Source organism: Mustela lutreola, chromosome 14 (assembly GCF_030435805.1).
Source record: "Mustela lutreola isolate mMusLut2 chromosome 14, mMusLut2.pri, whole genome shotgun sequence".
Classification (NCBI taxonomy): domain Eukaryota; kingdom Metazoa; phylum Chordata; class Mammalia; order Carnivora; family Mustelidae; genus Mustela; species Mustela lutreola.
The window spans coordinates 11,750,499-11,776,828 of record NC_081303.1 but is presented as its reverse complement, the minus strand read 5'-3'; the positions used below and the strand labels follow the sequence as shown (position 1 = coordinate 11,776,828).

The 26,330-nt window shown below is 38.7% G+C and overlaps 1 protein-coding gene across 6 annotated transcripts in view; it reads left to right on the top strand.

Moving 5' to 3' along the window:
• The window catches only part of AHCTF1 (AT-hook containing transcription factor 1), an 82,249-nt gene that overhangs the window by 7,370 nt on the left and 48,549 nt on the right, over positions 1-26,330 (top strand). For 3 of the 6 annotated variants that reach the window (XM_059147005.1, XM_059147009.1, XM_059147008.1), the window contains 8 exons: positions 6,520-6,644; positions 9,259-9,512; positions 13,161-13,341; positions 16,712-16,919; positions 18,196-18,312; positions 22,929-23,013; positions 24,617-24,767; positions 26,176-26,308. In XM_059147005.1, the coding sequence (XP_059002988.1) occupies positions 6,520-6,644; positions 9,259-9,512; positions 13,161-13,341; positions 16,712-16,919; positions 18,196-18,312; positions 22,929-23,013; positions 24,617-24,767; positions 26,176-26,308 (1,254 nt within the window). The remainder of the gene's footprint in view (positions 1-6,519; positions 6,645-9,258; positions 9,513-13,160; positions 13,342-16,711; positions 16,920-18,195; positions 18,313-22,928; positions 23,014-24,616; positions 24,768-26,175; positions 26,309-26,330) is intronic. The other 3 variants (XM_059147007.1, XM_059147010.1, XM_059147006.1) reach the window with 2 other exon arrangements.

Below are 26,330 nucleotides of genomic sequence, written 5' to 3'. Positions count from 1 at the left end.
TCAATAAGGAAACAATGGCTCTGAATGACACATTGGACCAGATGAACTTAACAGATATATTCAGAACATTTCATCTTAAAGCAGCAGAATACACATTCTTTTTGAGTGTACATGGGACATTCTCCAGAATAGATCACATGCTAGGTCACAAATCATGCCTCATCAAGTGCAAAAAGATTGAGATCGGGGTGCCTGGCTGGCTCAGTTGGTTAAGCATCCAACTTTTGATCTCAGCTCAAGTCTTGATCTCAGGGTCTTGAGATCAAGCCCTGCGCTGGGCATGGAGCCTACTTAAAATTCTCTCTCCCTTTCCCCTGCCGCTGCCCCTTCACCCTGAGTGTGCTCCGCCCCCCCCCCCCCCCATTTCTAATTTTAAAAAAGCTGATTGGGATCATACCATGGGTATTGTCCATCACAACGCTGTTTGTCTTTTTTTTTTTTTGTCTTTTTTTTTTTTTAAAGTAGGCTCTGCGCCCAACATGGGGTGTAAACTCACGACCCTGAGATCAAGAGACACACCAACTGAACCAGCCAGGCACCTCTCCAATCACAGCAGTAAGAAACTTGAAGAAATCCACAAGAAAAAAGCTGGAGAGACCACAAATACATGGAGGTTAAAAAACATCTTACTAAAGAATAAATGGGTCACCCAGGAAATTAAAGAAGAAATTAAAAAATACATAGATACAGTGTACTTGGAACCTCTTAATACTTGAAAACAGTCCCTACAGCACTAGGTTCTGTTTCTGATGGGTTAATGCAAATTTGACTTTATTTTGTTGAATTTATTTTGATTTAAGGTAACAGAATAGTAATAAAAATCTACCCACTGATACATTCAAGATAGCAAATGTTTCACAAAACTTTCTACTTCCTTTTACTTTATTTTAGGAGGTTCTGCCCCAGACATGGGGTTAGAACTTACAACCCCAAGGTCAGGAGTCACATATTCTACTGACTGTGTCTGCCAGGCACCCTTACTTCCTTTTGTTTTAGATTAATTGTGGATTTATAAACTTTACCTTTAAGGTTTTCCTGCAAATTAGGCTGCAAATTATTATATTTTGGAATTTAGTGATTAAGTCAAATGGCTCTGTGTACTCTCTGAGATCATTCTTTTCCCTTGAGTTTTCTCTTTCTAGACCATTGAGTACCCCCTACCCTGAAAGTTTTTATTTCCATATGTCAGTTTTCACCTCAAGATCATTATCTTTTGGTGTTAGCCATTGAAGCAGTTTTTCCCCCCTCAAAAAAGTGTTTTATGCTGTGCTACTCAGAATAATAGTGCTGGGGATACAAAGATAAGGCAGGGTGCCCGAAACTATAGGGCAGACATGGTGTCAGTTTTACCTGAAGATTTGAAGTCTAATTAATGTCCAGTACATGGAAGTTGCTTCATAGATTGTAGCTTCCTTCCCCTCACCACTCATTTTAGGGTGGGAATGCCTTCTGATCTTTTATTCATCTATAATTTCCCATTTCTGTATCATACTGAGGAGGAGGAGTTTTTTTTCTTCCCAGCAGGGATGGCTAAATTATCTCAGGACATTATTAAAATTTTGTGATTTTTCCATCTGGTATCATTTTCACAGTGATTTGAAATGTTATTTTTGTCATAAGTGGAATAGTTCAGTCTCTGGTCTCTTGATTTCATTGATCTGTTTCTCTGTTTTGTTGTTTTTTTGTTTTTGTTTTTTTCTTAATCGTACAGAACCAGCTTTTTGTTTCATGGATTATTTTCAACTATGATTTTTCTGTTTTGTTTCATTAAATTCAGTTCTCTTATTCCTTTCTTCTGTTGATGGTTTAATTTGTTCCTTTTCTAGTTTAAGGTGGAAGCTTAGGTTACTGATAGGAGATCTTCTAGTTGTTTAGTGCTGTGAATTTCCCTCTAAACACTGCTTTAAGCTGTATTACACAAATTTGGGTAGGTCATGTTTTCATTTTCATTCAGTTCAAAATACTCTTCTTTCTGAAGGAACTTATTCGACATTCTTTGTACTTCCTATCTGCTGGTGACTGTCTTTTTCACTCTTGTGTGTTGAAAAGTATTTTGCCTTCATTTTTAAGTGATATTTTCACAGGGGATAGAATTCTAGGTTGAATTTTTTTTTTCTTTCATAACTTAAAATATATTTTTTCACCATCTTCTGGCTTGCATAGTTTTACACCAGAAGTCTCTTGTCATTCTTGTTCATCTTTGCAGTGTAATACTTTTTAAGATTTTCTTTTTCCCTTGCATATGATATATTTTGTTTCAGTTTTAGTATATGTATTGCTGAAGTGAGCCCAAGTATGATGTATTTTGGTGCCATTTCTTCATGTGCCTTGTGGTTGAGTTGTTGGCCTTTTTGGATTTGTGGGTTTATAGTTTTCATCAAATTGGGAAACTTTTGGCCATAAGTTTTTAAATATTTGTCCTTTTTTTTTTTCTTTTTTTGAGATTGCTGTTATATATTAGGGCACTTGATATTGTCCCATAGGTCATTGATGTTCTGTTCTTTTCCTGCCTCAGCCTTTTTTTTTTTTTTCTTTCTCTTCCATGTGCTTCATATTAGATAGTTTCTTCTGTGGATGTTTAGGTTCAGTAATACTTTAAGTGTCTGAATCCCATTCAGTATTTCTCATCTCTCGAAGTTTGATTTGGTCTTTTTTATATCTTCTGATATATCTTCTGTCTTCTTGGACAGAGGTATTATGGCTAGGATAACTGATTTAATGTCCTCATCCAGTAATTCTAACTTCTGTGTTATTTCTAGGTCTACCTCTTTTTTGTGCTCTCTCTCGCTTTCTGTCTGTCTCAAATAAATAAAATCTTTTTAAAAAGGGGAAGGTAATTTTTTTTTCCCACACCACTGAAGCAGTCAGTACCTTTCTGAGTACTCTACTCAGTGCCTCATGTATTAGGAGGTTTTTCCACTTTGGAGGTATTCCTGGCCTTGTGTAAGCTTTGGGGATTGTTTCTCCTCTCTTTTTCCAATGATTCATCCCTTGGCTTCTGGTAGTTTATTTCCATGCTTATTACATGGATCATATGAGGTTCAGGGGACCCCACTGCTGGTATCTAGAGCTCTTTTTGTGTCTCAGACTTTCTGATCGCTATTCTCCCTGAAGCCTTCTAGCTATAATTCTTTAGGACTCCCTTTAAGGGAGAGTTTATTTGTGGTAGACTGTTTTTGTTTTTTTCTAAAAGCGTGTTTCATATTTAAGGATAATTCCAGGGATACATAATTATATGTTGACAGCAGTGTTTGCTTAGAATTTTCAAGATATTCCAGACTTTTGGCTTCCACTGTTGTTGAGAAGTCATTTCTTTTTATTCTACCTAGGATTCACTGTTCTTCCCAATTCCAGAGAATTGGTGTGGTCTCTACAGATTTGGGAAATACCTTTTAGAACATTGATTCTTCTTCTTCTTCTTTTTTTAAAAGATTTTATTTATTTGTTTGACAGAGATCACAAGTAGGCAGAGAGGCAGGCAGAGAGAGAGGGGAAAGCAGGCACCCTCCTGAGCAGAGATGTGCAGGTCTTGATCCCAGGACCCTGAGGTCATGACTGGAGCCAAAGGCAGAGAGGCTCAACCCACTGAGCCACCCAGGTGCCCCAGGCTTTTTTTTTTTTTTTTTTTGTCCTCTTAATAGATTTTATTTATTTGTCAGAGGGAGAGAGAGCACATGGGCACAGGCTTGGGGAGTGACAGGCAGAGGGAGAAGCAAGCTCCCGCTGAGCAAGGAGCCCAATGTGGGACTTGATACTGGGATCATCACCTGAGCTCAAGGCAGATAGTTAACCAACTGAGCCACCCAGGTGTCCTTAGAATATTGCTTTTTCCTTATTATTTAGTGTTATATTTTGAGGGATTCTGAATAAACATGTTAGATCTTCTTCCTCTCTTGCCTGTAACTTTTTTTTAAAGATTTTATTTTTGAGTAGACTTACACCAGTGTGGGGCTTGAACTCAACGCTGAGATCACGAGTCAGATCCTCCACTGACTGAGCCAGCCAGGTGCCCCTCTTGCCTGTAACTTTCAACTACTTATTTCTTTGTCTCTCTGTCCTACATTCTCGAAGAGTTTGGGGATTCTCTTTCTCATCCTAGTTTGCTGTCTTATTTGTTTTTTGAGTTTGCTTTTGTTTAAGTAGGTACAAGAGTACTGTTTGTTGAATGGAGACAAAAGAATATTTGTAAGTTAAAAAGAATCATGATGCAGTGATTACCTGTCTACTCACCATAAAAGTTTTAGAAAAAGGACATTGGAGTTCTTCTGTATTCCTTTCCATTCCAGCCCCTTTCCCTCTTCTCAAAGTAACTACTATTATAGTCCAAGTAACTACTCTTACGGTTTTTGTGTTTATTGTTTCCTTGCTTATTCATAGTTTTGTTACATATGTTTGTGTTTTTAAATATTATTTTCTTAGTTTTATAGCCTTTTAAATGTTATGTGAATATAATCATTTCTGCGGATATTTTTTGCTCCTTTTATTACTATTATTTTTTTAAAAGATTTTATTTATTTATTTGACAGAGAGAGATCACAAGTAGACAGAGAGGCAGGCAGAGAGAGAGATAGAGGGAAGCAGGCTCCTTGCTGAGCAGAGAGCCCGATGCGGGACTCGATCCCAGGACCCTGAGATCATGAACTGAGCCAAAGGCAGCGGCCTAACCCACTGAGCCACCCAGGTGCCCTGCTCCTTTCATTATTATCACACTCTGACATTTGTCCATATTGTTGCATATTGCTGCAATTCTCATTACTCCTTTGAGGTTTTCTCCCCCATTGAGTTTTTTTTTTTTTCCTTCAAAGATTTATTTATTTATTTATTTATTTGGCAGAGAGAGAGCGTGAGCGAAAGGGGGAATACAAGCAGGGGGAGTGGGAGAGGGAGAAACGCTTCCCGCTGAGCAGGGAGTCCAATGTCGGGCTCCATCCCAGGACCCTGGGATTATGACCTGAGCCAAAGGCATAGTCTTAAGGACTGAGCTACTCAGGCACCCCCCACCAATTGAGTTTTAAATTTTATAATTTTTCATTCCAGGAGTTATGTTACTTTTTTCAAATCTACTTGACCTTTTTCATGATAATTTTTAAAGTTTCTTCCTCACTAGCAAGCTAGATCTTTGAGTTCTTTACCATATTAAACATATTTTCTGTTCTCTGATTTTTTTTCAATATCTAAAATCTTTGATAGATTGATTCTGCTGGCTGGAGTTCCTTGTTCTAGTTTGTTATTTTGACTGAGTCATTTTCTTTGGAATTTCATCTTTGAGAACTCTGAGATTCTGGAGAATATTTGGTGGTGTCTGTGGGTTATGTAGAGCATTACCAACCTGAGAATAATTTATAAAACATTGCTGTCTGAGTATTGTCAAATATCATAGCTTGAATTCTGGCCTCCACTTTGTGTGAAGGGAAATATTCTTTTTCTGAGCAGATACTTCTAGCCATGGCCAAGAGGAGCAGCATTATTGCTCCCTGTCCTGCACAGTGGGTGCTTCTCTCACTGATTTCTCACTGATAAGGCTAATGGTATAGCCTTATGGAGTTGAATGGCACAGGGAGGAGGCTCTTCTTTGTGTGCCTTGGCTCTGTTTAGTCCATAGCTTTTTCTTCTGCCTCTATGCATCTCGAGAGTCTCAAAGTCAGAGACCACCAGCATTGGTTTTGGTAACCAACCCTCAAGGCCCAAGCCAGCTTAGAGGTTTCCAAAATCCTGCTGTCTCTCTCTCTCTTTTTTTAAAGATTTTATTTATTCATTTGACAGAGAGAGATCATAAGTAGGCAGAACGGCAGGCAGAGAGAGAGGGGGAAGCAGGCTCTCCACAGAGCAGAGAGCCCAATGTAGGGCTTGATCCCAGGACCCTGAGACCATGACCTGAGCTGAAGGCAGAGGCTTAACCCACTGAGCCACCCAGGTGCCCCCCGCTGTTTCTTCATGTTTGGCTCTATCAATTCATTCAAAAAAGTATTTTAACCATCATTTTTGGTTATTTACAATATAAGGATCATCCAGGAATCTAATCTCTATAGTGGAAGCAAAAGATACATTTTGATTTTTTTTTTTCTTCTATGGAATTAAAGACACATCCCAGACTCGATTCTCGAGATAACTGTGTTTGGACATTTTTTTATGGACTTTCTCCCCTTTGACCATAGCAGTAATTTTTCTAAAATGCATTAGTTCTTCCTGTTTGTGTGTGAAGAGTTCTTTGAGAGTAGGGCAGGTAATAAGATTAATGGCATTGAACCAGTTTTCAAACAATCTAGGGAATCATGTATGTCCTTAGGACATCTGGCTTAATAAATCTATACTCTCCTAAAGCTGTTGGGAAATACATTTTTAGGTGGGAACCACCTCAGACCCAGAAGCACGTAAAGTGGGTTTTATGATCAGATTTTAGTTTTAGCTTATTTACTTTTATGTGGTGGCTTTTTCTTTTTTTCCTTCTGGCTAGAGATAATCAAGTATATTATAGTACAAATATATCGTAATAATATTATCTTTTAAAAATACTTACAGTGAAAGTATGCGAGGCTTAACAGCAAAAGTGACTAGTGGTCTTCTGCCCTTGCCAGAAGTGAGTCTTCAGGCCCTCGAAGATGAAGTATCAGTGGAATCTGTGCTTCAGGGAAAGATTGCTGCAGGTATGGTAATATTGCTGAAAACTTAGATTTGATTGATTTGTAAGCTAATGAGCATGTATTATAATTTTTTTTACTGTGGAAGAAAAAACAATACTTGGTTATGGTGGTCTTATATAAGTGTAGAACATCTACAGTTAGTTATGTAATAACACCTGTATACTCTCAAACATATTTTCACTGAATCTTGGGATGGTTATTTTTCATTTTTCCTTATGAAAAATGCTGTATATTGTATCTTTCAGTGTTGGATATTTATATTTAGAAAATAGAAATACACAGCTGGGGTTTTTTTGTTTGTTTTTTTGTTTTTTTTCTGAGGGGGGTGGAGAGAGCGCACTCGCTTATGTGCACCAGCCGGGGAGCGGGAAGGGAAAGAGAGAGACTCTCAAGCAGGCTCCGTACCCAGTGCAGAGCCTGATGCAGGGCTTCCATCATGACTGAGCCTAAATTAATAGTTGAATGCTCAACCAGCTGATCCTCCTTGGCGCCCCTGATATTTCTTTATGATCCATCAGTAAGTTTTATTGGTGATGAATTTGGATTAGAATCTAAATAGTCATTATAAAAATCTGATTGTAGGGCCGTAGATAATACAAAATACTCAGAAAGTCTTGTGGGTTTTTTTTTTTTTTTTTAAGATTTTATTTATTTATTTGTCAAAGAGGGAAGCAAGGAGAGAGAGAGCTCAAGGGGGGTGAGTAGCAGGCAGAGGAAGAACTAGGCTCCCTGCTGAGCAGGGAACCCGATGCAGGACTCAGTCCCAGGATTCTGGGATCATGACCTGAGCCAAAGGCAGATGCTTTATCGATTAAGCCACCCAGGCATCCCAGAAAGTCTTGTTTCTTAATTCCACTAATCTGAACAAGATTCTAATGTGTAGTTTGATTATATAATGCAGCAGAAAACCATACCAGAGTAGCCATTAAATTGTGGATTTCAGTCTAGTGAAAGGTCTTCCAGGAGACTTTTCTGAAAATGAATTTCACAACTATCCATCCTAGCAGGTAGACAACAAAACTTATCAGTCATTTAGCTAGTTAGAGTGCTACCCCCTTGATTATTAAAAGTAGTAACAGTGCTTACTGTATGCCAGGCACTGTAACAACTTTTCATTGAGGTATTAGACCCTTACTGTTCTGTGTGGCTAAGAATCAAATATCCCAGTTATACAGGCAGGAAGTGGTGAAAGTGATTTTTGAATCCCATGTATTCAGGGCCTTCATTGTGCCATGCTATTTCCTTAAACTAGGTAGCTGCCCTTACAATGTAGTATATCCAGCTGTGTACTTAGATGCATGGTATACATCACAAATTGAAAAGTTACCACCAGTCATGTAGTTGGTCAAGGGAAAATTCGAGTCTGTTCTTAATTCCTGTTTTACTTACCTTCCCCATATGTTATTCATCAATAAGCCAGTCCTTTTAGTCCTGTCACTGAGCTGAATCTCCACATAAATAAAGTCAATCCACTTGTATTTATTCACGGTCACTGACCAGGCAGAGGGTATTCTCCTCCGGTGTGGACCCTGTGCTCCCCCTTATTATCCATTTTCTGCTTAGCAGCTAGAGTAACATTTAAAAACATAAATCAGATTGCTTAAAAACCTCCCAGTTACTTTATATTTTGTACATAATAAAATCCAGACATGACTAGTAAGGAGTCAAGAAGGGCTTCTGGTATTTCCTATTGTTACACTAGTTATGTCTTCTCAAAGTTTGAACTCTTCGGGGATAGAATCATGTGTTCCACTTCATGAGCGCCAGAGCACCTGATTTAATCCTTGTGGTATGATGCAGTGGAAGTGTGAATTTTGGCATTAGACTCATGATGCACTCTAGCTCTGGTATCTGTACCCATGCTTTTTTTTTTTTTTTTTTTTTTTTAAGATTTTACTTATTTATTGGAGAGAGAGCAGGAGCAGGGTGGGCAGCAGGCAGAGGGAGAAGCAGGCTTCCTGCTGAGCAGAGAGCCTGACACAGGGTTCAATCCCAGAACCCTGAGATATGACCTGAGCTGAAGGCAGATGCTTAACAAACTAAGCCACCCTGTAGCCATACATATTTGAGCAAGTTGTTTAACTGTATGAAATTTTAAATAGGGGTGCCTGGGTGGCTCAGTAGGTTAAAGCCTCTGCCTTTGGCTCAGGTCATGATCCCAGGGTCCTGGGTTCGAGCCCCGCATCGGGCTCTCTGCTTGGCAGCGAGTCTGCTTCCCTTCCTCTCTCTCTGCCTGCCTCTTTGCCTATTTGTGATCTCTGTCTGTCAAATAAATAAATAAAATCTTTAAAAAAAAAAAAAAAGAAAGTTTAACTAAACTTATCTCTGATGAGGTGTGACAAGGAATAAATGAGATAATCTGTTTATAGCATGTATAAAGGCACCACATGGCATGGTACCTTTACTGAATGGCTGCTTTATTATTGAGGTAATAGATATTCAATATATTTCACTAATTGGGACCACTCTGTTCTATAAATAGATTTCACTTTGGAGATGATAAAGTTATATCTGTGATGAGCTGTGTATTATATATGTAGAAGATCTAACTGCTGTTTAGTTAGGTGGTGTACATACGGTATTAAAATAAGCAACATTTTTTTCCCCTTCCTTCTAGGGAGGAGAGGACTTGCTTGCCTGGCGTGTGGTCAGCATCTGGAGGTAGTGCACTCGCTCACAGGAGAGCGGCTGTCTGCCTACAGATTCAGTGCAGTGAGTCAACAGCCGCCTGTGATCCTGGCTCTGAAGGAATTCTCTTGGCAGAAGAGAGTTGGATTGTTAATTGGATTGGAAGAAGCCGAAGGGAGTGTTCTTTGTCTTTATGACCTTGGCGTGTCCAGAGTGGTTAAAGCAGTTGTTCTCCCTGGAAGGGTAGGTACTGGTTAAGGTCTGTGAGCTTCTGCTTTCTGAGCTGCGCTCCTGCTGGGAACACAGGTGTGTTCACTTCGTGACTGTTCACTGAGCTGTACATTTATAATTTGTTTACTTCTATGACAGTGTGTTCGTTTTCATTAGAAGTTTAAGATCGAAAGAGGTTCAAGATAGTATATTATCAAAAGAACATAACACTTAAAATAGAACTTTCTTATTCTTGGTTAGAAAATTGCAGAGTGAAAGTAGGGATGACATCAAGGGTTCTAACATTCTTTTCTCTAAAAAGTATCATCCGAGTCTTGTTATCCTCGGTTGTGTTTTTCGAGGACACTGAAAGTTTATATTAGAGTATTATGTTCATTAGTATGGCATTTTTTGTTTTGTCTTTTTTAATTTGAAACTGTAGCCTTGGAGCACTGTGGAAGATAGGTCTTCCTTGTTTAAGATTTGAATGATATTTAAATAGTGGATTTATTTATAATTTATTAATTCTAATATATGTATGCCTTCCATATGCCAAACATCTTAACCAGTAGTAAGTATAGAAGTACTTTGAATTCAGGTTGTTTCTTCAGTAGGTTTATTCCTGCTCTTCCATATGCTAAGAAAAAGTATGTGCCCTTACCAAATGTACACAGACGTATAAATGCAAAATGATGTAAGAGTAGAATTCTCTCTGTACATAGTGTGGAAAAAAAAAATGTAACAAATATTTAATAGCATATAAACACTATACAATATGGATAATATATAAACCATACATAAATAATATATAACATATAAACAAATACATGCATTCATATAAATGTTATATTGTAGTCATAGAAGAGCATTTTTTTAAAGTTAAGAGATAAATGTCAGAATACTATGTTTTTGCAGTTTGGGAAAACAGACTCAGTGGGCAAATATAGCGATCTGAAGTGGTTTATAGCCTGGTTATCTTATATGTACTTGCTAGTGTAGATGTTAAGGGTAGAATTAATTTAGCAGTTTATTGAGTGCTTAGTGTAGATCAAGCTGTGTGCTAAATTTTGGAGATGAGTAGAGACGTAGAACTTGGTCCACACTGTTGAAAAAGCTGATAATCTAGTTGGGAGAAGACAAGTCAGAAGTTTACAGCATAAATATAATAAGTATTTTTTTTTTAATATATATTTTTTAAAGATTTTATTTATTTATTTGACAGAGATCCCAAGTAGGCAGAGAGGCAGGCAGAGAGAGAGAGAGAGGAAGAGAAGCAAGCTTCCTGCTGAGCAGAGAGCCCGATGCAGGGCTGGATTCCAGGACCCTGAGATCATGACCCAAGCCGAAGGCAGAGGCTTAACCCACTGAGCCACCCAGGCGCCCCTATAATAAGTATTTTGATAAACTCAAGCACATGGAACATGGAAACAGATAGGTAATTTCTACTCATAGAGGTTGGACGTTTCAGGCAATGAGACCAGCATGTAAAAAGTCACAGTATATGGAACATTTGGGAACTGAGCTTATTTGGAATGGCTGCGGGAGAGGGGAAATCGGAGGCAGGGTCTAGAAGTGCCGAGCGTTGAGATAGTAAATGACCTTGTTTGTAGTTTGTGGCGTCTGCCTGAACTCTCTGGTGAAGACATTTTAAGTTTAAAGCAGAACTCTAGTGTAAGAAGCTCTTTGGATTGGAGTAGTTCGGGCAGATAATAATGGTGAGCTGAACCAGGCAAATGACCTTGGAAAGGGAGAGGATGGGGCAGATTCAGAATATATTCAGAAGGTGACATGGATAGGACCTGTTGATCATTTGGTTAAGAGTAACTGAGAAGGAACAAGAGTTTTTATTTATTTTTTAAAGATTTTTTAAATGGAGTGTGTACATGTGCATGAACAGGAGGGAGGGGCAGAGGGAGAGGGAGAAGCAGACTCCCTCGCTGAGCAGGGAGCTTGACATGGTGCTCCTTCCCAGGACCCTGGGACCATGACTTGAGCTGAAGGCAGACACTTTACTGACTGAGCCCCCAGGTGCCTCAAAACAAAAGAGTTTTAGATAAGTTCTTGGTTGCTCAGTTGTGTGGATAGTCGGGATCCCATGAAAGAGGAAGGAGAAAGGAAGCATTGGAAGAGTAGTGATAGATAACCTTCCATAGAAGTTTGGTTGACTAGTTGTCTTTTGGCTAGGGCAGAATATTTCCTTTTAAAGTTGTTTGCTTTTAACTGCCTTACATTAAAATTAATTAAAGTACCATTATCAGTTAATCATAGAGTATTTGTGTGGGGAATACAAACTGAGATAGATTTCTTAACCCCTATCTGAGGGAATTGAAGAGACTGTGCTCTATTATTTATAGACATTATTGCCATAATTTGGAAAAGGAAGACAGTCCATAAAATTACAGCTTTCAGAATTAGAAACACTGTAGAATGTTTTGTGTACCAATGAATTCTAGACAGAGTCAGGCTTTTGTCTGTGATAATAAATTACAGCCTAAAAAAAATAAATAAAAATAAATTACAGCCTGAAACAAACTTCTATATTAATGCATAAACCATTGATAATTAATTTCCTCTTTTCTTTCTAGGACTCATCAGTATCATAGTAGAATTCACTAAGTACTTAATTATCAGATATCATACCTAATTGTGAACTAATAGGAAACAGAAGGAAAGCTGAGTATAAAATAGACTGTTTATTAGGTATAGACATTTAAGATTTGACACATGAGAGGAAAGGTAAAAACATAGTTTTATAATGTAGCTACAGTATGACTTACTAAAAATAACTAAAGTTCTTGTTAAATGTCAGTGATCCAGTCACTGCCAAAGCTTAGTGTGAAGTCCATTATTATATGGCCCTTTTAAAGAAGGTTAGACCTCTTCAGGCTTCAAGGCATAAACAGGACTTTTGTTTTAAAGAGTAAACAGTAAATTTTTCTTGAATGATTTATTTTTACTCTTCCTCAGGAAAAGAAGCTATCTGATTATGGAGTAGTTGGTTGAGAGCTTTGTCTTTTTTTTTTTTTTTTTTTTTTTAAGATTTTATTTATTTATTTGACAGACAGAGATCACAAGTAGGCAGAGAGGCAGGCAGAGAGAGAGAGAGGGAAGCAGGCTTCCTGCGGAGCAGGGAGCCCGATGCGGGGCTCGATCCCAGGACCCTGAGATCATGACCCGAGCCAAAGGCAGCAGCCCAAACCACTGAGCCACCCAGGCGCCCCTGGTTGAGAGCTTTGAAGAGAAAAAATCTAAGTTTGAGTTTTACACTTAATGTCTGTGTGACTTGAATAACCCCAGCTAAACTTTCTAAGTTTCAGCATGGTTTCATCTTTGAACAGGTAGAATTATATGTGATCCAGTATCCAGGGTTATGATGAATGTTAGTGAACCAATTAGTGCAAGGCCTGGCATACAGTAAACTTGGAGTAAACACCGTTATTATTCCAACTGCATGATTTGTTTTACATTGAAATAACGGTGTCATTTCTATTTTATCTGAAGATTTCATAGTGTTATTCAGATTTACAGGTATCAAATGCAAATTTATAATTCTCTAATAGAAAATGTTTAAATCCACGATAACTAAAAATCTGCTTTAACTTCCAATTTGTTTGTTGAGTTTTTTAATTGTATTTTCTCACTTTGTATAACAAAAACAAATGCTTTATTCTGCTTTTCTAGGTGACAGCAATTGAACCCATAATTAGTCATGGAGGAGCCAGTGCCAGCACTCAGCATTTGCACCCAAGCCTGCGATGGCTTTTTGGCGTGGCCGCAGTGGTGACCGATGTTGGGCAGATTCTTCTTGTTGACCTGTGTCTGGATGACATGTCATGCAGTCAGAATGAGTTAGAAGCCTCAGGTAATTGTTCAAAACCCAAAACTGAGCATCTGAATATTCTGATGCAGCGGATTGGTTTGTTTGTTTGTTTTTAAAACATCTTTTTTAAAAACATCTGAGCAGAGAGCCAGATGCAGGGCTTGATCCCAGAACCCTGAGATCATGACCTGAGGTGAAGACAGAAGCTTTAACCTACTGAGCCACTCAGGCGCCCCTAACCTAAAAATCTTAGAAAGTGTATGTGTTACAATGTTTCAGGAAAGGACCATTTGATCTTGAAGACCGTCTTGATAGTTAAAGCAATACTGTAATATTAGGGCAGAGCTGTTCCTCTGTAGATCAGCTAAGAAAGAAATGATCATTATTTTATCCCAGTTTATAATGAGTATAACTCATAAAAATTGTCAGTGCATAGTAAAACTGTTTAAAACTGCAAGTAGTAAAAATTGTATTTTTACCAAAAACTCAAGAACCAAGTCAGATTTCTGAGCAAAATTTTAAATCTGTAAAATGCGACTTGAAAAAAAACTTGGCAGAAATAAGTGGGTTAAGCCTCTGCCTTTGGCTCAGATAATGATCTCAGGGTCCTGGGATTGAGTCCTGCATTGGGCTCTCTGCTCAGCAGGGAGCCTGCTTCCCCCTCTCTCTCTGCCTGCCTCTCTGCCTACTTGTGATCTCTGTCTGTCAAATAAATAAATAAAATCTTTTTTAAAAAAATGCTTGAAATTCTCTTTATGGAAAATTGATAGAGGACTTCAGTAGTCTTTTTTTTTTTTGAGGACTTCAGTAGTCTTGATGAAGTTTTGTTTCAGAGTTTTTAGATAATATCATTCTAGATGTAAGGCTAATTAAAAATGCTTGTATTCATAATTAAAACTCTTCAGATCAAAATAGTGGAGTTAAAACATCCTTTATAAAATCAGAGGTCAACAATCAATAGTTGAATTCATCACAGGATGATTTTATAATGGAACTCTTTGGATTGTGATCAGAGATCAGAATCATTTCTCAGGTATAAGATTTACAGAGCTGTTGAATAAAAAATTGGGGTTTAATGCAGAAGTTTTTATGATAGTAATTTATGATTACAATTCTTTGCACTTCACTGTAATACACATAACACAGAAAATGAAGTTTTGGGGCACCTGGGTGTCTCACTCAATTAAGCATCTGCCTTCGGCTCAAGTCCCTAATCAGCTCAAGTCCTGAATCGGGCTCCTTACTCAGTGGGGAGTTTCCTTCTCTGCTCTCTGACCTTCCCCTGTGCACGAATGTGCTCTCTCCCTCTCTTTCTAATAAATCTTTTTTTTATTTAATGAAATTCCCGATATTTATCATACTATACTGTTTTATACTTTTCCAAACTTGGTAGTATTGTACATCTTCCCACATCAATACAGATAGTCTACCTTACTCTCTTGAACAAGTGTACAGTATTCCATTGTATGAAATATTTATTTTGGCAGAGTTTAATCCTTGCTTTTTATCAGAAGCAGAGGGATTAGGAGAGGGATCAAGTACAATATATGATTTTCCCCCTCTTCATAACAGCACTGAGGGAATCTGCCCTTGTATGTGGTTATATCACTATATGGGTCTGAGTATTTTTCCTTTTAATTGAAGATTTCAGAGATCTTCAAGTAGACAGAATATATATATTAGAACTCCCACATATCCATCATCTAAATTCAAGTTTAGTTTTCAGTTTCAAGTTTTAGTTTGGTTTTCAGAATTTACCATATGTGCATCTTTTTTCTTTCTTATCCCTCTTCACCCTTTTGCCTCTGCATTAATTTAAAGCAAATATTGGCTGTGCTACCATGTAATCGTAATGCCATGATCAGTCCTAACTATATTAATAATAACTCCTTGGTGTAGTCCAAAATGGGTCTGTAATCAGATGGCTGTGATTGGCTCTAGAGCATCTTTCTGCATTGGTATTGTTTGAATCTCGATCTGAACAAGGTCCACACATGACACTTGAGTTATGTCCCTGTCTCCTTGAAGGTGGAGTGGACCTCCCTCTGTCCCCTCCTTTCCTATTTATTTTTAGTTCTTCTGACTTGCTGAAGAAGTTAGTTTATTGATAGAATGCCCCACATTTTGGAATTAGTGGAGTGTTTTCCTGTGGTGTCACTTATATTTTGTATTTTTTGCAAATGAAAGTTAGCTCTGATTAGGTTCAGATGTGACATCTGGCAGGGACACTTCCAGAAGTGCTGGATATTTCCTGCTGTATCACATTGAGAGGCATGTGGTGTCTTGTTTCACCTTTAGTGATCAGTGGGTCCAAACAATGACACCACGAACCTTCCTTGTTAAAGTTTCCCGTCTGCCTTTGTACCAGCTATTCTCAACCAGGGCTGATGTTTGCCCTGTAGGGGATAATATCCTGGGGACGTTTTTGTTTGTTGCTCCTGGAGGGAGATGGTGCTTCTGGCATCTAATAGACCGGCCAGGGCTGCAGTTCACTATTATGTAGTGCATAGGACCATTCCCCCCAGCAAAAATTTATCTGACCCAGAGGGTCTGTGGAGCCAAGCTTGAAAAACCCTATTTAAATTGTTTCATCCATCGAGATCGTTACCTAAATCTTTTGATTCAGTAGCGGATATAAAAATGATTTTGAAATTCTCTTAATCTAAAGAATTTTCTCATTAACTAGGGCTGTTTACCCTGAGATACAGTTTGTTTGGAAGAGGCAGGATAAATGCTTACTATTTCTTTAAGTAGTAATTTTCGGGGTAAGGAGCTGGTACACGGTTACCTAAAATGGTTCAGTAAGATCTTTTGTTGGTGAGGACAGGAACTCAGGAGGTTTTGTGTACTTCATGTGTACTTTTACATTCATTATTGTTTATTGATGTTCAAAAGAAAAAAATTTTTTAAACTTATGAGAACACCTTCATGTAGTCTGACAAATCCCCTTTAGATGTTGATAGTTTCCTAGATTTTTGGCACACGATGTACTAGGCTCATCTTAGTATTTTCTGCCCCAGACGGGGACTGGCCATTTCTCCAAGGGGAATATTTAGGTTCTTAGTTCTAAATTTGAATAAAGAAATCATCAGCTTTTTTTTTTTAAAGAAAACCCAGTCAGCTTTGTTTATGATTATTAAGGAAATTGTGTTATCTTTTTTAAAAAAAAGTGTACTTCAGATAATATTTGAGATGTACCATGAGGTTTTTTTTTAAAAATCACACAGTTAAATGTATTTTGAAAATTAGAGCATTTAACTAGGCATGGTTGGCTGTTTTATAGTTCAGTGTGCTTTGTTATCACTAATTTTAATTGACCACAGTAGTCCTCAGTTGCAGCTTGAATAGTGGCTAAAATGTTTGCTTTTATGGTTGTTGTGATCTGTTAATCTTACTTGTCTTGTTTTTCTAGACCTTGAAGTTGTAACCGGCATCCCAGCCGAAGTGCCGCACATCAGGGAGACCGTGATGCGTGAGGGCCGCCACCTGTGCTTCCAGCTGGTGAGCCCATCGGGCACCCCTGTGTCAGCCCTTCGCTACATCAGCAGGACGAACCAGCTCGCTGTGGGCTTCTCTGATGGCTATCTAGCTCTTTGGAATATGAAAAGCATGAAAAGAGAGTAAGTACAGCTTCTTCTCTTACTTGATTATTGGTAGTTTCTTTCGGAATATAACTTTGTTTTGTTTTTTTTTTTAAATTTAATTTTATTTTTTTAGTGTTCCAAGATTCATTGTTTATGCATCACACCCAGCGCTCCCTCTATGCAATATGTGCCCTCCTTAACACCCATCACCAGGCTCTCACAATGTCCAACCCCGCACCCCTCCAGAACCCTCATTTTTGTTTCTCAGAGTCCACAGTCTCTCATGACTTGTCCCTCTCTGATTTTCCCCAACTCACTTCTCTCCAACTCCCAATGTCCTCCTCAATTATTACTATTTTAAAATTAGCATAAAGAGAAAAGGGTATGGTTAAAAATAAGATTTTTTTTTTTTTAGTTTTATTTATCTAAGTGATCTCTACACTCCAGATGAGGTTCTAACTCAGGACTCCAAGATCAGAAGTTGCATGCTCTTCCAACTGAGCCAGACAGGTGCCCCTCTTCTTCTTCTTTTTTTTTTTTCTTAAATAAAAAATCTTTAAAAAATGGCTAAAGAAGTGACCCTTAATTGAGGGAGGTAGCAGCTCAGCATTATAAACTTTTGATCTCTTTGAAGAGTTCAGTAGATGCCTGTTTTTCTTGTAAGTTGTCAGTTTAATATTCATTTTTTCCCCCAAGGCATGTTGTATTTATTTATTTATTTGTTTGTTTATTTATTTATTTACTGACTGACTGACTTTGTTTATTTATGGCTAAGTACCAGGCTGAAGCGGCAGTGCCAGTCCCTAGTAGCTCCATGGGGCGAGTCCACCCTACCTCTCTTTGCTTGAGAACCTTTTACCAGCTCTTGTCTTTGAACTGCTACTACGTGAATGCCCAGGGAACCTGGTTTCTGTAGTCTTTCCCCTGGCGCTGTCATCTCTTGGCTAACTGCTTTTTTCTATGTGGTTTGTGGGAACTCTTTGGATTCTCACTCACTGGGGTGTCGTGATGGGGAAACCTAAGTGCAGGGAGCGGAGATGAGAGTGTTGTGTCCGTGTTCGTCTTTCGTAGGGGGTCTCTTGCTGGTAGCAGTCCACAGTGGCCGACCCTCACCTGACAGGAGGGGCTGGTTTGCACACGTGTGTGTGTGGGGGGCACGTTAGTAGTTTTGGCCCTTCCCAAGGCCGTGTCCATTGTCTTGCCATCCTGTGTATGTTACGATCAGGCGATTCTCACACGAGACCCCTTATTCTTTCTGCATGAAAATATAACTTAAAAGTATGAACTGTGCTACTTCTTGTGCCTGTTGTAGATACTACACGCAGCTGGAGGGTGGCAGAGTTCCCGTGTATGCCGTCACTTTTCAAGAACCTGAGAACGATCCACGTAATTGCTGTTACTTGTGGGCTGTTCAGTCGACACAAGATAGGTCAGTGTGACACGTGTGTTTTTTAAAAATACTTGTCAAAGGGCGCTTGGGTGGCTCAGGTGGTTAAGCCGCTGCCTTCGGCTCGGGTCATGATCTCAGGGTCCTGGGATCGAGTCCCACATCGGGCTCTCTGCTCAGCATGGGGCCTGCTTCCCTTCCTCTTTCTGTGATCTCTTCCCTTCCTCTCTCCTACTGTGATCTCTCTCTGTCAAATAAATAAATAAAATCTTTAAAAAAAAAAATACTTGTCAAAGATGAGGCCACATTTCATTTTTGGGGGGAAAAGCCTTGTAGTATACTTTTTTTTTTTTTAAGCGAAAACAGCGTAATTCAGTGAATTAGCAAGTGGTAGTTGAAAGGATTTTGAAAGTTAAATGTTTCTACATGGTTGAGTAAATTCTGGGATATCAGTGAGAAAAATGGTACTTGTTTGACTTGCTTAAATGCTCTTTTGGAGTAAGCCAGTACAGGTGAGTGGGCAGCCTCTTACCACCTTAGACAGTTTTTATGGCCTTCTGTGTTCTTGCACTCCTAAGATTTCCTTTCTTCTCTTTGTTGTGTATGTCTCTCTCATTTTTATTTAACCCCACTCTGTTCCCTGGTCCGCCTGTTTGCCTTTTTCAGTATATTCTTAGCATTAACTTGGTTAATTTTTCTGTCATAACGTTTAATTTTGTCCCAATTATAGCTAGTGAAAAATCTTTCAACTGAATTCTAACCCATTAAGTTTGTTCAACTAGAGTAGTGTAAGTATTGATTTTGTGTTATTTTTCTTTGGTGTTTTGTTCTTTCTTAGCTGATGAGTGAAACAGTTGAGCTTGTGGTATAAATGCCATGATGGTGATAACGTGCAGTTCCCGGTACTTTCTCTTCCCAAGTCCTTCCTACTGTGGGCTTGAGGTACCTGAGTTATGGTCAGTTTGGTTTTTTTGGTGTGTGTGTGTCTTTTTTTTTTTTTTTTTTTTTAAAGATTTTATTTATTTATTTATTTGTGTGTATATGTGAGAGAGAGAGAGAGAAAGAGAGAAAGAGCACATGTAGAGGAGCAACAGGTAGAGGGAGAAGCAGGCTCCCCACCAAGCAAGGAACTTGATGTGGGACATGATCCCAGGACCCTGGGATCATGACCTGAGCCGAAAGCAGACGCTTAACTGGCTGAGCCATCCAGGCGTCCCTGGATTTTGTGTTCCATGTCCCTACTTGGTGGTTTGGCCTTGATTTTCTCTGTAGTAAGTCAGGAAATGAAATTATTTGCCACTTTGAAATTTGTCGTTCCTGGAAACATACTGAAATTAAGATACAGAGCCCACTGTTGGGCTACCCCTTCTTAAGTCAAACCCATATTTCCTTTCATCTGAGTGTAGTGGGGGACAGCAGCAGCTGGAGGGATGTGCCCTCTGAGGGCTCTGGATGGTGGGCAATGTGAAGGGACTTTTATCGAGACAGTTGTGATATTCTGCTCATTTTTCCTCCTAGAATTGTCTCTTAGGATAAGTTCTATTGATTTTTTTATTCTTTATGTGGGTTTTGTATTTTTTTCTGAATTTTGCACACTAAATTCTAGAGTGCTTTCCTCTTATTTTGGCGAATAAGACTGCCTTTTTTTTTTTTATCATGCCACTCTTCATTCTTGTAGTGTTCTCCGTAAGTGATGCCCACTCTGTTCTTATAACCATGAAGCTTATCTGAACATTCTGTGTTCCTGATTTTCTTTTGTAAAATTCCTGTGAATTGTATACACTTCTCTTCTTTCTTTTTTGAGGTAGTTTTCAGAGCTCTCTACAGCTGATTCTTGAACAGGGTGGGAGCTGGGGCTCCAATCCCCCTGTGCTGTCAGAAATCCACGTTTAACTTTAGACATCCATCCTGCCTCCCAAATTTAGCTACTGATAGCCTGCTGTTGACTGAAGCCCTACCAATAAACATCAGCAATTAGCACATATTTTATGTGTTAAATATATTACATAACTATATTTTATAGTATTGCCTTTTGGCTTATTGTTTTCAGTATATCTGTACTGTGCAGTTCATCTGCAGGTTTTCTCAAATTGTCACAAATCTCCAAAAAATTTCCCGCTTGTATTTATTGAAAAAAAATCTGCATACAAATGGACCCACACAGTTGAAACTTGTGTTGCTCTAGAGTCAAGTGTATTTGTGTTTGAAGTACAAACAAATCATAGATTAAAATATGGGCAGTATATACTGTTCTCTGTTTCTCTTACGGTGATGCCCAAGGTTTACTTCTCTTATTCACAACATACCCAGTAAGTAACCCATAGGAACAATTCTCTAATGACTTTTAAACCACTTAGTAGTACTGTATATAATATTCTTTTAATAGGACAAGGTCAATTTAATTGGTAAGTTGGGTTATTTATTCCTACATGGTTTACTTTGTGTTTGTCACTATTATTGATGTGATGTACTTTTGAGATTGGTATTTTTGTGGGCTTCCAGTCTTTGATTTGGGCCCTTCAGTTAGTTTGTCGTGGGCCTCTTTGAGAATCTGATGAAGGCTGTGATATATATCGGTATGTGACTGTAACATGATTTAAGGCAGAGTTCCTCACCTGTGGTCTGTGGGTAGACCTAGAATGGTCTGTGAGCTCCCTGAAATTATATATAAGATTATTTGTGTTTGTTTACATATGTATATGAGCAATACATAATAAAATATATGTACATCTATACAAATAATATGTGTATACATGTATAAATAATATTTATACACATGTAAATAACACATATATAAGTAATACTTATACACATGTTGGGGTATGTGTGTGTGTATATGTAGATGGTATTGGTATTGGTATATATAGATGGTATTGGTATTATAAGTAGATGAAAACAATACAAGCTCAGATTAGAAGTCTAACTTAGAAGGTGATGTCATCCTTCTTTTTCCCCATCAGAGTGATTATTTAAACAAAATTTTAAAAAGAACAAAAAGAATCACTGTAGACTGATTAAACCACCACAGAATTACATAGGTATAGATTTTAAATTATTGCCATAGTGCTCATCAATTATAATAAAAACCACATTAATTTTTAAATTTATTTTTATTTAAATTCAGTTAATTAACATGTATTGTTTCAGAGGTAGAGGTCAGTGATTCATCAGTCAAGGCACATTAATTTTATAATATAAGAAAGTAGATGAAAAAACTGACTGCTTTTCCCTTTATTGCTGTCTGCGGTTTATCCTGTTTAATATTTGGTCTTTTAGAGGTTATTCTTTGTTTCACAACCATGTGTTTATTCATTCCACACACTAATTGAGTGTTTATATGTACTAATGATTGTTGTGGAGAATGGAGCGCTGCATAATGCCAATAAATTTCTGTTCTTCTAGATGTTCTCTTTCAGCAAGTATATTTCATAAATACACTAGTGCACATTTCATATAATTTCAGGTAGTGATGTTAAATACAGAAAAATAAAGCTGGGAGAGGAGATATAGACTATGTAGTAAAGGGAACTGTTCTTTTAGATAGTTTAGTTGGGGAGATTTGAATGAAGTCAGTTGGGGCGAGTAGGTAGCAAAGCAATGGGGATATCTGGGAGAAAGAATTCAAAGGACTTAGAAAAATATCTCAAGGAAAGCTAGAAGAGCGGTAAAGGGTAGAATGCAGACTGGTCGTAGATGAAGTCAGAAGAGTGGAACTAGTTTATATAGGGCCATGGGGGCCGGGATAAGGTAAGTATATGAGTTCGGCCTGACTAGACCAGGCCAGTTAAATCAATTTCTGGTGGTAGGGTCTGAGCATTAGTATTTTTTCAATGCTCCTTTGGTGATGCTAACAATAAGCAACCAAGATAGGGAACCACTAGGCCAGAGTTAGACTAGCTAGAGAAGAAATCTGGGAATCCTGCACATGGAGATAATTGATGGTGGAGAAGGAGAGGGTAGAACAGCCAGCAGAGGACTGCGGGTCGTGTAGTCTGAGGAACATGAAGATCTTGTGGTATCCTGGAGATCAAGAAGAATATGTGTACTAAGAAAGATCTGCCAGAAAGAATAAGAATTCACATTCAGTCTGTGCTCTTAATACCTAATGAACGCTGTCCTTGAGCAGAGAGGAGTTGATTAGGGATCTTGGCCATATATTCATACTGTGTAACCCTCATCCTGTGGCCCTAGGCAGATCTTCATTTTAGGTAGAAGCCTCACGAGATGGCGGAAGAGACCAGGAAGAAGGAGCAAAGGACATGCAGTCCCCTCAGGATGGTTTTCTGTAGTTGCCGTGGGATAATTTGGTGTGCATCCTTTTGGCCAGAATGGGGGCTTGTTGCGCCAAGCTCAGAGCACACCTGTTGAAGATGGGGCAAAGCAGTGTTGGGTAAACCACTGTAGGCTCTGCTGCATACGGGCCCACCTAAAGTGTACAAATGACATCGGCTTAAGCAAGTTAGAATCTGTTAAAAATAAAAATCAGTTATTGTTTCAAAGGACTGCATTTTGTGAAAACAGCCAAATCACTGGAATTCCTTTACATTGACCTTAGTTTTGTCGTGTGCACTCAGTATTGTATACTGGGCAGTAAGAGCTGCTTGATATATCAGTAGGATCTTGAGTGTTTCTTCTCAGCTCGTTTCTGTTTCTTTCAGTGAAGGGGATGTGTTGAGTTTACATCTACTTCAGCTGGCCTTTGGTGATAGAAAGTGTTTGGCATCAGGACAAGTCTTGTATGAGGTAAATGGTACCGGGAATACGGGTTCATTCTGACCATTTTATTGTTGTTTGACTATTTTAGTCTTTGTTTTAAGATATTAGCATATTGAAAAGTCCTTCTATTCCAGTTAATACTGTATTCACAATGTAGTAGAAGTGTTAGATTAGGGATCAGAAGATGAGCAGTTGTGTCAGCATAGCCTTCTGAACTTCCCCATATACCATTTTCATCTAAACTGAGGGGATTGGACAAGACTCATTCGTGACTTCATTGGTACCCAGGAAAAGGAGCTCCATTTTGTTGCTCTAATATGGCAAGCAGTAAGCCATGGGGTGACTTTATAAACAGTCTTGGGGCACCCGACTGGCTCATTTGGTGGAGCATGCAACCCTTGATCTCAGGGCTGTGAGTTTGAGCCCCATGTTGGGTTAGACATTATTTAAAATCTTTTGTTGTTTGTTTGTTTTTTGTTTGTTTGTTTTTGTTTTTTTGGAAAAAGAGAGTGCAAGTAGGTCGGAGGGCAGAGGGAGAGGGAGAGAGAAAATCTTAAGCAGGCTCTACGTTCAGCATGGAGCACAATGTGGGGCTTGATCTCACAACCCTGAGATTATGATCTGAGCCAAAATCAAGAGTCAGATGCTTAACTGACTGAGCTACCCGTGCCCCACTTAAAAATAAAAATATTAAATAAATAAATAAATAAATAAATACAAATTTTTTAAATTAAAAAAATTGTCTTGCCACTTATAAAAAGGATAAATGCGTTAGTCTTTTAGGTGACTGAAATTTTTCCAGCTGAATTCTTGAAGACAAAGTGGCGTGCTGCTAATACCCACCTGGTCAGCCCCTACTTCCTTTCTGTAGAACAGGCTTTCTTAAGCTGGTGTTTGAGGTTGTATGGATGGCCTTTAAAGAATCCATAAAGCCTGTGAATTATCTGAGACATTTTTATGATTATGCATTTTTCTGGAAGAAAGTTTCATAGTTTTTCTTAGGTTCTTTTCTTTCCCTCCATAGATTGATTGATTTATTTGGGAGAGCGAGCATGTATGCACAAGTGGGAGGGGCAGGGAGAAGAAGGAGACTCCCAAGCAGACTCTGTGCTGAGTGGAGAGCCCAATGTGGGGCTTGATCCCAGGACCCTGAGACCATGACCTAAGCCGAAACCAAGAGTCCGACACTCACCCAACTATGCTACCCAGGCGCCCCGGCTTTTGTTAGATTCTTAAAGAGATTGATGAGGGGAGAAGGGGGGGGGCTGTTGTTCCAGAGCAAGAATGTCACTCTGAACAGAGGAGCGGGTTTGCTGGCCTCGTGTGTCTTTGTGCAGAATAGTGATGGTCAATCCAGTTCACACTCCAGCCCCAAGTACCTGAAGGTTCCCACGTTTGATAACTGCTTTAGAAGGTTTGTTGGTCATTATTTTCGAGAGACTAAGTTTATCTGTGTTTTATACTACATAAAATTTCAGAGGCCTTTTCAAGTGATTTGTTCTCTTTGTAACTTTTTTGTGTTTTCTTTGTATCATGTGAAAACTTTAAATTCAGAGAACATTTAAGTTTTGAATGACTTCTGGCTTAGAGTTCTATGAAGATAGAGATTTGTGTGCATTTCCTGTTTCAGGGGTTAGAGTACTGTGAAGAAAGATACACACTGGACCTCACGGGTGGCATGTTTCCTTTGAGGGGACAGACTAGTAATACCAAACTGTTGGGATGCCAGAGTATAGAGAAGTATCGATATCATGGCGACAGAGAGGAAGGTATGAATGAAGGTTGGTTAAAAGCACTCTTATATGTCATGTGGAATGCTTGCTTTTGATAGTTACCTTGATGTAAGATTTATGACATCCACCTTGATGGAAGATTTATGCTTTTTTAGAGTTCATACTCCTGGCAGTTAAAAAATTGGAATATTGATTATGGAATTTCTTTTAGGTCCGTATGAGACCGTCGGTATTCTTGCTGTGCAGAACTCAAGCGTCCAGTAGCTTGAGGGACCCCCTTGTATTTTAATCCAGCTTTTTTTTTTTTTTTTTTTTTTTTTTTTTTTAATCCAGCTTTTTAAACAGACAAGAATGGTCTCTAGTTTTGACTAGTATGAATAGTCTGTGAATAATGGTTCCTTCTGCGTATTTTTTGAGACCTCTGGCAAACAGACCTTGCTTGTCTTTAATCTCTCTCTTTCCTTTTAGTATCATCCCTTCTTCCTGGTAAACAACCTTTGCATGGTCAAAATGGCATAGATTTTGGAATCCCTCTTGGCTTCAAATCTCAGCTCTGTCAGTAGTTGTGACCTTTAATGAATTATTTAACATTTCTGAGCCTCCCTTTCCCCATCTGAATGGAGTAACGCAGTTGGACCTTTTGCAAAGGGTGGCTGTGAGAAGTAAATGTGATGCCGGTGGAGGTTCGTTCGGCTCTGGGCGTGCTCCCTACAGCCGTGCTTGTGTGTGTGCTTCCTGGGACTCATCCTCATGGTTAGGCCCTTCGTCTGGGCGTGTCCTCTGTGCTCGTCCCACGTCGGTTTTTGTGGCCCAGTCTTCACGTCCAACTAAACATGCCCAAAACACAGCTCTTCAGACTCTCCCTCTTGTATTCCCTACTCCCCTCTTCTTTCTGGGTTTCCCATTAGTTGTGTCTCAGATGTTTACTTTTTCTCTCCTTGGTGCCTCTTACCTTGTTCCTATCTTTCCATTCCCCGCAACCATCATCCAGGTACTAGTCATCCCCTCTTTCCCATAGAGCTGGATCAGCCCTTCTCAACTAGAATCCTCTAAAGAATCAAGCCCTGTGCCTCAAGGCGTCCATTTTTGGTATTGATATTCTCTGTGTTCCCTTGTTGGGAGAGTATGCCATCAAATAACGAATCAAAATAAATAAATCAAATAAATTCCTACTTTTACCTTCAATACCTCAAAGTTGCCAAAGTGTTAAGTGAAAACAAGCCGCACTATAACTTTCCTGATGAGTATTTTTTTTGTAAAATCTTCTTGAAATGGAGAGACAGTAAAGATATACTGAATGAAACCCTTCTTACAGAATGCGCCATAGAAATGCTTTTTGACATATCAGACGTGATAAAACTTAATTTATGACAAGATGTTGCTGAAATTTTATTTGGGGTAGTTTTAGTTTGTGATTATTTATTCAATTTATAAAAATTATATTCTTTTCTTTTAGCTCTGTCTCCTGACACTAGTGTTTCAGTCTTTACCTGGCAGGTGAATATATATGGACAAGGAAAGCCTTCTATGTATTTGGGGCTTTTTGACATAAACCGTTGGTATCATGCACAGATGCCGGACTCGTTAAGGTAGGACTTCGCACTCTCTCTC